A 12,108-nucleotide genomic window follows, 5' to 3' on the forward strand; every position below is an offset into this window, starting at 1 on the left:
TTTTTTCTCTTGTATTAGACAGAATTTCCTTTAAGCAGCTTGTTCCTGTTGCCTCATGTGGGGTGACTTTATCTTTGTGAAAGGAGTGCTCTCATTTTCTCTGTAACTGCCCTCTAGGCATTGGACATCTGTGATTAAATTCCCCCTGCATATTCTCTTTTCAAGGCTGAACAAACCCAATTCCCTGAATTGTTCTTTGTATCCAAGTAGTATAGYGCAGTCTGGTTTTTGAAGTGATTGACCTAATGAACCTTATTTGAGGCACTGAGACCTTTAAGTGTCTCCTGCTTTTTGGTACCATTTGAAATGGTTGCAGTACTGTGTAAATGTATCAGGCATGCCAATCCTGTTACTCAGCTTTTTCAAGGTGACATTAAATTTTTGTATTACTAGCAAGTTAATTGTATTAATAAAATAAATCTGATTTTCAATAAAAAGTATACATACAAAAGGAAAACTAACACAGATGATATGCCTCTTACAATGTGGCTTTCCTCCTGTCCTTTCTTACCGCCTTCCTCCTTTTTAGCAATCTTGTCCATGTTTCACTTTCAGTAGGAGCTTTTGTAATCCWGATGATCCTGTGTTATTGGAGAGAGCTGTTCTCTTTTAATGGCAGTTTAGTACCCGAACAGTTTAAGATGGTTCTCAAATTCAGTATTTGTGCTGAAAGTTGAATGTGTGTATGTGCATGTGGGTTATTTCTGTTTGGTGGTATTGTTTGTCTTGCCCCACCTGCTTTGAGAAAATAATTAMATATATAAACTACTAAACAAAAGCRACCCRTCAAACAAAACAATAATAGTGATAATATTTTAAGCTGTGTATTCATGTGCTCATTATACACTAAAATTTTGTTTGGCTGTTGAGAGATTCAGTTTCAAAMGTTGACACTAAGATTAGCACTGCAGGTTTTCTGTAAATCCTATATTCTGTTATTCCGTAGCATATCCCTGTAAAAGAGTATTATTTAAATTAAAAAAAAAAAAAACAAACTGCTGTTTTAGTTGAAGTTTTTCAGGTTTATTTTGGAATGGACATGGATTGAAGGGGGAAAAAAAAAAACCATAGGTTTTTGTACACAAAGTACACTGGATGTGATTGAAGCACATTCATTTTAAAATACATGACATGTTAGTGATATAAAAGTGTCATTTTAGATTTCCACCTTATTAAAAATGATTTTTTTTTCCTCCGTTTTTCACCTAACTTGGTAAATTATAAACTGTATAGTTCAGACTCTTATTCTTGTTTCCTCTGCACGTCGGGGAGCACAACGTAACGTGTTCTGGCCTGTAAAGAATTCCAAAGACTCCTGTCATACTAATACCATTCTTGTATWTTTTTTGCTTTTGTGCCATTTTGATTTCTCATACATTGAGTCCACTATATTGCTATATTATTTTGCCAGAAGATTTTAAAAGAAGATTTTAAAAAGTGTATTAACCAACCAACAATGCCATTCCCTCTGAGCCTCCAAACTTTCAGACTTTTGATTTAATGCAGTTGTTGCTCAGAAAGATCAGGAATTGTCAAACCTGAAGACTGATAATGATTTCAGAAGAATACACACTTAACACTAAAGGGCTTCTGAAAGAAAGGCGTTGGTTGGTGTAGGTTTGAAAGGATCCTTGTGCATTGTGTGCTTCTGTACCTCATCTGTAACTGTGGTTGTGCATGTCTCTTGAAATAAGTTAAGGCTAAGCTTTTAGGGAGAGCTGACAGTTGTTCCAAAGGTGACCCCTTCTGCAGTTGAAAAGATAACTTTCCTCATGTTAGCTTTGCCCAGGGAAGCAACAAAAACCCACTTAGTTTTTTCAGGTTTGGTATCCCAGTAGATTGATAGTGAATTCACCATAGTAAAACACTTCTTTAAGCAGATGTTAAACACATTGCATATTTTTCCTGACTTGCTTCTKTTGAATCTGGTGATTTTGTGAGCCATTTTGCCCCTTTCTAAAGTAWTTATCCAGTGAATTGCTTGCCGTAACATTGTGCAGGGAGTAAGTCTGAAACACTTGCCTCCCACCTCYATTTACATTTATGTGGCAAAAAGTGGGATTGCAATTAAATAATCCTGGAAAACTAGCGTCATCTTTCATGCATATGTGTAGAGCAACTGTATTTGTTTCAAAAAGCTGTAGAAATTATGTAGTGACCAGCTAACATATTTAGACAAACTGGACTGACAAATTAAGCTTGCACTGCCTAGGGTGAATTTAAAAGTAATATCKTGACTGATGGCAGTTTTTGGGTTTTTCTCTTGCAGCTAGTGAGAGAGTGTAAAGAAGTTCTGAAGGGTGGACTCTTAATGAAGCAATATTACCAGTTCATGTTGAGGGAAGTGTTAGATGAYTTACAAAAGATTGATTGCAACATTGATTCTTTTGAAGAGGATCTGCATAAAATGTTAATGGTAAGCTTCAAAAAGGAGTGTTCAAGTAAATGTGTTAATCTGAATACTGCTAATAGGAATCTGTGCTGGCTTTTTTTTCCCTACTTTGATACAATTTTATTATTTTAATTGATTCGCAACACAGAAGCCAGTGCTGTTTTAGCAGTGATTTTAGCAGTACTGTTTTTTGTTCTGTGGTACAGTATACTTGTAAATTGCCTGCATTCAAACCAAAAATGGTTTGTATATAGAACTGTAAATTCCRTAAGTTTGGACTAAATCTTTAATAATGAATAAAATACAATTTTTTTTTCACTTACATTATATCTTACTGTGTTGATATTGCATAATGCATCATTGATACTTATTTTTAATGTTTATTATTGCAATTAGTTAAATAAGTTTTTTAAGAAAAATGCTTGGCCTCTGAAAGGTAAGGTTTGRAACTGGGTGAGCCCTAAGGTCTGTTTCAACCCAAAACATTCTATGTTTCTATGATCTTGGCATTATTGCAGTCTAGTCTGAAAATGCTGAAACACAATACAAAGTGTCCTAATCATTTTTGAGAGGGATGTTACAGATTATTGAACTGAAATAAACTGCAGGTAATTTTTGCATTCAATATGATCCTGAAGAGCAGATGATTGAAGAAAAATTGGTTTAAGACAAGAGTAATTAAATGAAGGTGAGAGAAAGACTGAACATAAAGTAATGCAAAGGGTAATGTAGAATCTCAGAAACCTTTTCATGRTTCATCCAGGAGGATATGTTCAGATAAAACCTTTTGAAGTAATTCAGTTAATAAAAGGTATAAAGACTGTTTTTCAGCAGTTCAGCTTTAAAAACTCTGGCTACTGTGGGTATTCACTAATACAATGGTAAATAGCATCACAGCAGGCAGGTTGGTAATATTTTCAGGAAGGTATTATGGAGACAAAGAATTTAATACTTCTTGAGCCATAAATTGCACCTTTTGTATGAAAACAGAGCTCATTTTCAGTCATAGCTAATGAAAATTATTATAGAAATACCTTCTAAAGTTGTGTATTACTGAGTTTGGCTGTTGATTTGAGAAGTTCTAGACCTTAAATTACACCTTGTTTAACAATTTGTGTTTGAATTATCTCTTTCTTGTATAGGTTTACTTTGATTATATGCGAAGCTGGATCCAAATGCTGCAGCAGTTACCTCAAGCATCTCATAGTTTAAAAAATCTGTTGGAGGAAGAATGGAATTTCACCAAAGAAATAACTCCTTATATAAGAGGAGGTGAAGCTCAAGCTGGGAAACTATTTTGGTAGGTTTTATTTAATTGCTCTGCTGATGGTGTTTTGTATCAGACAGGTATTCAAGTCAGCACGTGTTCGGGGTTGCCAGATTGGGCTTGTTGAGATGTCAGTAAGCAGCTGKTAGTCTTTGTGAATGTATGGATTATTGCAGTGGCTGTAGCTATAGGATGCARTAGGTGCAGATGGCCCTGACTGTGGCTGTAACAGATGGGATTTCTGTAGGCCTCAAGATGCTGCTTGTTTCTGTATGTGGACTTGGCAAGAGCTCTCTTGCATTAGGAAGGAAGAAGTTTAAGGGTGCTGTATTACCTCAACAAGACTCTGAAGTTCTGACATTTCTGTTGCTACAGTGATATTGCAGGAATGCTGCTGAAATCTACAGGAATATTTTTAGATTCTGGACTACAAGACAGTTGTGATGAATTTTGGGCCAGTGCCGATGACAGTACTGCATCAGATGAAATCAGGTATTAAGCCCTTTGGCTTAATAGTAACAAAACACGTACATTTCTGTACCTCTGACTGCATAATGCATTTTATTTCTTAGAATGCAAACTTTGTAAGGCTCCATAGACTGTCACTGTATTTCTGTGTGCAGTAGTAATGAACCATCACTTAGTTTTTATGAAGCCTAGTCACTTATTCTTTAGTTCAGGCTATGAGAGGTTGTTTATKTAATGATATTTGAATTTTTATATTCTTATCAAAAATGTGGCGCCACAAAAGTTCAATTTATTTGTCAGCTGCTTGCAAATATTTGTGTTCTTTTTGTTAACATACCTGTAAATAATTATTTTCTAGTGGCAGTATCAGTKTAATAGGATTTATTAAAACATTGTCATTTCATTTCTGTCAATGTTTCAGGAGGTCTGTTATAGAGACCAGCCGAGCACTAAAAGAGCTGTTCCATGAAGCTAGAGAAAGGGCCTCCAAAGCTCTTGGTTTTGCTAAAATGCTGAGGAAGGTAAGTTAAGAGTCTCCTCTTACTTATCTACTTTAAAGAAATTTAGTCTGAAAGCATATTCCTTTGTTTTGTCATCACTTATAGGACCTTGAAATAGCAGCAGAATTTGCATTGTCAGCCCCTGTGCGAGATCTTCTGAATGCTCTGAAAACAAAAGAGTATGTGAAGGTAAATTCACGTAGGTAATAAAGTTTAGAGGCATGGATGTGAAGTGAGTATGCTAAGCAAAACGTCAAACGATATTGACATTCTTTCATTTTTTTAATGGGGACATCTATATTTCAACATTTAAAGTGTGATGTATTTAATATTGAATTGTAGTAGTCACATTATTTTCTGCGCTTGTGTTTGTTTGAGTGAGATTGCTAGTCTGTRTTTTGGAAATCAGTGTTTTAATACTTTGTTTTCCCAAAGATTCTCCTTGTAACTTTTTTGTTTCCAATAGTTACTTACTCATTGGTTGGGGGGGGGAAGAGTAATAACACTTAGTAGTGAGTGCTATGAAACAAATGCTTTTAAATCCGTAAGGTAAATGGACACGTGCTTGAGAAGGTTATCTCAGGCTATAGACTTGTGTTTTATAAAGCAACAGTATTATAGTGGGGGTCTGCTCTAGCAAGCTTCCCAGAGAGTAGCAAGGACATGAGAAATGCAGGGACTGTGTTCTGTTCCAGAATAACTATTGCTAGAAGATAGCAAAAGTTAWGCTCTCAGTGCTCTACATTTACACTTGCAAAATTCCTTAAAACTTCCTTGGTCAACAAGTCTTTTTTGTAGTTTAAGCAAGTAATTTCTTCAATAGGTTAAGTGTATTTGGTTCTGCTGTYCTTTTTTATCCTTCCATGCATTTAATATGTATTATTCTCACTTGGGAAATAATGCACTAAMTTTTTCATTACCTAATTCTTAGATTTATATAAATGTTTGCTAAATATAGAAACTTKTTCAAGGGGAAACAAGCAAGTTCATAGGAGAGAAATTCATAAAATGTTGTTAAATACATGGATGAAACAACTGGCTCAGCAGGGYCCTGGTCTCTGAATTGTTTAAGAGTTGGAAGATGGCCAGGGAAATATGTATGTTTACTTAAAAAAATATTTTCCCCCAAGTATCTAGTCTTTGCTGGTTTAAGATACCATATTAATTTTGMTAGATCTTTTAAAGATTGTATTGTTTTTCTTATATACATTTTTTGAAGAAAAATTGAATTTTGAATTTGACATCTGTTATATATGGGTTAAATGACACACATTTTGATGATGAACACTTTATATATTGGCCCTCTAGTGTCATGGAGGGAGCTTAAAATTTTAACAACCTTTCCAGTCAGATGCTCATTAGTTTTGGAATCTAATTTAGCTTTTGGTAACAACCCTCTAGTATTTTGTGTTGGCCTACAGATTATACTGGTTTTAATTATAAAATGTGTSTGCCTAATGGTAGAAGTGTTGAGTGCAGTGTTTTGTCTTAGCTTGATGACATCTCACTGAAAAGAGAGAATTTAACTCCACTGTGAGTTAATTACCTCATTTCAAATTGAGATATTGATAATTCTACTGTTTTCACAGTCTGCTTCTGMTGCTTAATTTGGCTGTTACTATTGCTACCAGTGTGACATAGAATTTCAAGTAGTTTTCAAGCAGTATCAGTAGTATTTTATTAAAAGAGAATGCTCTTAATGGACTTAATCTAGCTTTTATGAAAATGGAAGAGTAACTGCTAAGATTTTAGCAAGATTTTTGTTTACTCTTTATCTTTTGTAGCCACTGAGAAATGTATGCATTCTGAAGGAATTTTTCTTTTAATAGTCCTGTCTTTGTTGACTAAATTACTTTTTAAAATATGTGTATATTTACCTGTGTATGCATATATATATATATATAGTATATATGTGAAACTGGGCTTCTTTTGTAACATAGTTTCTTTAGAAGAATATGTAGAAGGATTAACTGGATTTTACATGGAAAGAATTCATTGAAAAATGGTGACCCAGTGGATTCAAAAGACTTAATTTCATATAATGCATTTTGAGTTCCAGTGCAAAAATAGCTGAAGATASTGTTTTAGTATGTCTATTGTACAGCTTTTGAGAATGGAAATTCTTCCTATTGCTTAGATGATACTTCATATTTGTCATAAAAGACCATGAGAGTCACTCATTCAGTGTATTTTTTTTCCTACAGGTACTAATTCCYGGACTCGAGAGTTTACAAGTATTTGTACCAGGGAGTATTGCTGGGGAAAAGCCTGTTATTTTGCAGCTCCTCAATGCRGCTGCTGGGAAGGATTGCTCCAAGGATTCAGATGAGCTTACATATGAGGCCTACTTGCTAATGACCAAACACAGTGACAAAGACCRTGAATCAGATGACAGCTGGAGTGCATGGGAGGGTCAGCCAGTCAAAGTAGTGCCACAAGTAGAAACTGTTGATACGCTGCGCACCATGCAGGTGGGTTTGTTTGTTTTCACCTGCTGTTTGTCAYTTCCACACTTCTGTGAGTGCTTATTCTGTCAGATTAACTGGAGTGATTTAAGTGAGGCATGTCCTTTTATAGGTTATAAAAAGTTAAATTCAGGAAAAAGATTGATTCTTAGTTGTGTTAAATGCAAATAATAAATGGATTGTAGCATTTCCTGCCAGGATTAGTCTCTACAAACGTGCATTTTTCAGGGTTGTACTTGTACAATAAAGAGATCTTTTTAATATCTGAAGTGTGGGTAAGACTTGCAAATTGTACATTTTATTAAGAAGCCATCAATCTCCAAGAACATGTGATGGTTGTGTGCTTTCCACACACTGAGGTGTGAAAGCAGTTACTTTTGATCTTGGACAAATTGTGACATTTAATGTTGAATTTCTTGGACAAATTGTGACAATAATGTTGAAGTTACTGGATGTTCAGCAATTCTGCTGGAAGAAATGTTTCCAGTCATACTTTCCTTCTTCCCAGCCAACAGAGGTTCCCTGCCAGCAGTTCTGCTGCACTCTGACAGCTGAGCCAGCTCCCTGCCCCTCATGTTCTCATATCCTTATGTTAAGCTGCATGAATTTTCCTTTTGGTATGTTATGCAGTTCCTTGGATTCCTACCATAAATGGGCTGTAGTGTCCACGAAGAGAATGACTTTCAATGTAACTGTTCCTGACCTTTAGCATTCAAAGGGCTCTAGCAATTACAGGACATTGAAAAACTCACCCTTCTACATACTGCTGCTTTTAATGTGCAAACGTGTTGTTTCTTGTTTGCCTCTTGTTCCAATTGAACAATAAAAAAGCAACCCTTGATTAAGTGCTTAGAAGCTCATTGAACTTCTGTCAAAGTATTAAGTTCAGAAATTGAGAACAGCAATAGATGAGTTTGGTTTACAAATAGTTTCTTAACATATGTATGTGTACATAAAACACGATGTCTGTGTGTGTGCTTATGTGTCTGCAATACTAGGTTTTTTAAAATCCAGGAATGAAAAGTTAGGAAATAAAAAGTCCTTCAGAAAATTCTGTCTGAAAARAAWGCATTTTGATTGCAAACCYGGGAAAGAGTAAGATGTTATTTAAAAAGTATTAATCAAATGAGAGAATCTCATCAGCACTTAAAGAATTATGAGCAAGAAATTCTTTGGCGAGGAGGTATTGAAAATCAGGATGAAGTTTTGCTTTATGAGTAACTTGTTGCAGATGCATTGTCCATACCTTGAAATCAGCAGAGTTTAGTATGGCAGCACCATCTGTGACTATATGCTTTCATAGACTTGTGCAATATCAGAGCTCTGGTTTCCAAAACATATTACATATTCATAACTTTCAAAGTTTGAGCAAATACTCTGTGTTAAATCTATCCCTTTCCCTTCTCAATAGTGGGCTTTTGTCCTGAAGCATGTTGCATTTCTTGGATAAAACCCCTTTGTTTATGTTATGGTTGTTACTTCCATCTGCTTTGAGAAAATATAATTATTTTTTGCTTAGATGTTACTTTTTTATGTGTGTGTAACCAATCTAAAGATAATTTAATAGTGTTCCYCTTCTGGAACTGTATAGGACTATATTCCCTATGAAAACTTGCTGTGGCATTTGCCCTAATGGAACTCTGCTCACAAGATGAGAGTTTGAGTTTAGTTGCTGGCATCAAGCTTGTCTGTGTGAATTTAGATTTTTGGAATAATGACAAGACAGATCTTTAATACCTTAGAATTTAAAAAATAACTGCTTGGTGATATTGGATATGTCTTTTTAGAGAGGATTTTGTTTACAAGAACTAGTGGTGTTTTGTATTCTAGGTTGATAACCTCTTACTTGTAGTCATTCAGTCTGCCCACCTTGTGAGTCAGAGGAAAGCTTTCCAGCAGTCTATTGAAGGGCTCATATCTCTGCACCAAGAACAGACATCCAGTCAGCCAATCATTGCCAAAGCTCTACAGCAGCTAAAGGTAAGCTTTTTGAGACTATTAGTCAAAAGTGGTGGTGCTTTTCTCACTGATAAGTAAAAAAGTGGAAGATTTGATTGCAGAGCTAATGGTGTATTCTGCAATTGTAAGTTATGGGGTAGTCCTCTATGGACTTTACTTTCAGTACAGTTTCCACTCTGTTTTTGCAAAKGACTCATGAGTGTATTTTTGAGCTATATTGGTGCAATAATTTTTGCATTGGGTAAGTGGGAATCAAGTCCATAATGCAAATGAAATGACACAGCAATAGAGTGAATACCTCTTGGGGTGAGAGCAATATTAAATTGAAATGAAGTGTGTGATTTCCTAAAAACAAATTCTGTCAGAATCARTGATCTGCAGCAAACAACTTTTCCTCCTGTATTTGAAGATGCAAAAGTGGGTTGTCTCTCTGTTTATTTTCTCTTTAATTTGGTATGGGGTTTTTATCTTTCTTTGCTTGCATGTGTGCTGTGGATTTGTTTATTTGTTTTTGTTTTTGTTGGATGAGTGTTTTCGTTGATGGGTTTGTTTGTTTGTTTGGCTTTTTTAAGTGGCAGTATCAACTCCCTGCAGTCAATAGAGGCTGTGTCCATATACCAAGGTGAAGATAGAGCCAAAGGCTTGGTCACGCTATAGATAGTATAACTCATTTTCTCCTTTCTTGTCTGTCTGGTTTTGGTTGAATGGTTTTGTTTGTTTTGTGGTTTTTTTGTTGGTTCCCCACTCACCCTTTTGCTATCTTTGTTTTTAATCAYACACAAGCAAACTTTATTATAATACTTGAGTTAATTACAAGACTTGCTTACTGTAACTGCTGGAAAGTGTTTGTTTTTCTAAGACTGAATGAATTCTTGTGGCATTATAGCACCTGTTAATTTAAAATAATGTGATTGTTAGATTCATGTTTGCTTTATATGTTACAGTTGACAGGACTAAATATTTTGATGCTCCCCCATCCCTTTTTGTTGTTACTCAGAACGATGCATTACAGCTATGCAATAAGATAAGCAGTGCCATTGATAGAGTTGATCACATGTTCACATCTGAGTTTGATGCTGAAGTTGATGARTCTGAATCTGCCACTTTGCAGCAATACTACCGGGAAGCCATGATYCAGGGTTATAATTTTGGATTTGAGGTAAGAAAACACAAGCCAGTAGAAATTTCTGCATTGGTGCAAATAAGGTAACTAATAACTGTGGAAATACAAAGAATTTATAGGACCATTGAATTGCTTAGGTCAGAAAAGACTTTTGGGATCATCAATTCCAGCTGTTAATGTCTGACCATCAGATCCACCACTAAAACATGTCTACATTTACATATCTTTTAAATATCTCCATGGATGGGGACTTAGCCACTTCCTGCGACCTGTTCTAATGCCTGACCACTCTTCAGTGAAGAAATTGTTCCTAATATCCAATCTAAACCTCCCCAGCTCAATTTGAGGCTGTTTTCTCTTGTCTTGACACTTTCTTTGTGGGGAAAGAGACTGACACCCACCCCACTATAACATCCTATCAGGTAGCTGTAGAAAGCAGTAAGGCTCCAYTGAGCCTCCTTTTCTCCAAGGCTAAACAGCCCCACTTTYCTCAGCYKCTCCTCACAAGACTTGTGCTCCAGCTTTGTTGCTCTTTTCTGGACTTGCATCGACACCCTCAGTGTCTTTCTTGTAGTGAGGGGCCCAAAACTGAACACAGTACTTGAGGTGCAGCCTCCCCAGTGCCATCACTGCCCCAGTCCTGCTGGCCACACTATTGCCGGTCCAGGTCAGGATGCCATTGCCCTTCTTGGCCACCTGAGCACACACTGGATCATGTCAGCCAGCTGTCARCCAGCACCCCCTGRTCTTATTCTCCCAGGCAGTTTTCAGCCACTCTTCCCCTAGCTTGTAGTACTGCGTGGGATTGTTGTGACCCAGRTGCTGGACGTGGCATTTGACCTTGTTGAACCTCATGCAGTTGGCCTTGTTCCAACAATCCAGCCTGTCCAGATCCCTCTGCAGAGCCTTCCTAAAMTCCAGCAGATCAATACTGCCACTCAGCTTGATGTTGCTTGTGAACTGACTGAGGGTACCCTTGATCCCCTGGYCCAGATCATCAGTGAACACATTAAACAGGACTGGACCCAAAACTGAGTCCTGGGGAACCCCATTAGAGACTGGGTGCCAAGCAGATGCAGCACCATTCACCACCACTCCGTGAGCTCAGCCATCCTGCCAGATTTTAACTCAGCAAACAGTGCACCTGTCTAGACCATGAGCAGCCAGTTTGCACAGAAGAATACTGTGGAAAACGATTTCAAAAGCTTTACTAAAATGTGTGTAGATGACATCTACAACTTTTCCCTGATCCACTGAGTGGCTCACCTTGTCATAGAAGGATACCAGGTCAGTCAAGTCGGATGTGTTTTTCACAAACCCATGCTGGCTGGGCCTCATATCCTTGTTGTCCTGTACTAGATGTTCCATAACCTTCCGACTGACAGGTCTGTTGTTTTCTGGATCCTCCTTTCAGCCCTTCATGTAGATGGACCTCATTTGGAAAATGCTGGTGAACTGTGACTTCCCATTTTTAGCAGATCATTTAAAAAAAATGTGTTACCGCAGAAATTTTACATGAAAATAATTGAAAAGCAACAGATGAGTCTGATAAATCTGTTAAATTAGCAGTGCCTGGAACTTTAAAAAGAACCTGATTTCAGGTTAGTCTTGTAAGCTCTGCTGCTTGGCAGATGATAKCAGAATCATTAAGGYWGGAAAAGACCTCCTGAGGTCAAGTCCAGCCTTCAGCGAAGAGCCATCATGCTCAGTAAACCATATCTCAAAGGGCTACATTTTCTCATTTTTTGAATACTTGCAAGGGTGGTGACTTCACCACCCTGTGGTTTAACATACCTTCTCACAGTTTTTCAGCCTATAATAGCATAATAAGGTAACATGAGATATTCTTTCAGAGTTTATGGTGTTTTTTTGATGCAGTGTGAGCTTTTGAGTGCTTGCCTTAGAGTGCAGGAATTCAAAATGTTTTGTTCAGA

General features: G+C 36.8%; 1 protein-coding gene across 4 annotated transcripts in view; it reads left to right on the top strand.

The window, feature by feature from the left end:
- The window catches only part of MAP3K4 (mitogen-activated protein kinase kinase kinase 4), a 67,062-nt gene that overhangs the window by 27,658 nt on the left and 27,296 nt on the right, over window positions 1-12,108 (top strand). For all 4 annotated transcript variants that reach the window (XM_057370334.1, XM_057370352.1, XM_057370343.1 and 1 more), the window contains exons 5-12: window positions 2,270-2,416; window positions 3,535-3,692; window positions 4,035-4,151; window positions 4,549-4,648; window positions 4,733-4,816; window positions 6,832-7,098; window positions 8,923-9,072; window positions 10,049-10,210. In XM_057370334.1, the coding sequence (XP_057226317.1) occupies window positions 2,270-2,416; window positions 3,535-3,692; window positions 4,035-4,151; window positions 4,549-4,648; window positions 4,733-4,816; window positions 6,832-7,098; window positions 8,923-9,072; window positions 10,049-10,210 (1,185 nt within the window). The remainder of the gene's footprint in view (window positions 1-2,269; window positions 2,417-3,534; window positions 3,693-4,034; window positions 4,152-4,548; window positions 4,649-4,732; window positions 4,817-6,831; window positions 7,099-8,922; window positions 9,073-10,048; window positions 10,211-12,108) is intronic.

Source organism: Malurus melanocephalus, unplaced genomic scaffold (genome assembly GCF_030028575.1).
Source record: "Malurus melanocephalus ecotype Western Australia unplaced genomic scaffold, MMel_1.1 scaffold_5, whole genome shotgun sequence".
NCBI classification, from domain to species: Eukaryota; Metazoa; Chordata; class Aves; order Passeriformes; family Maluridae; genus Malurus; species Malurus melanocephalus.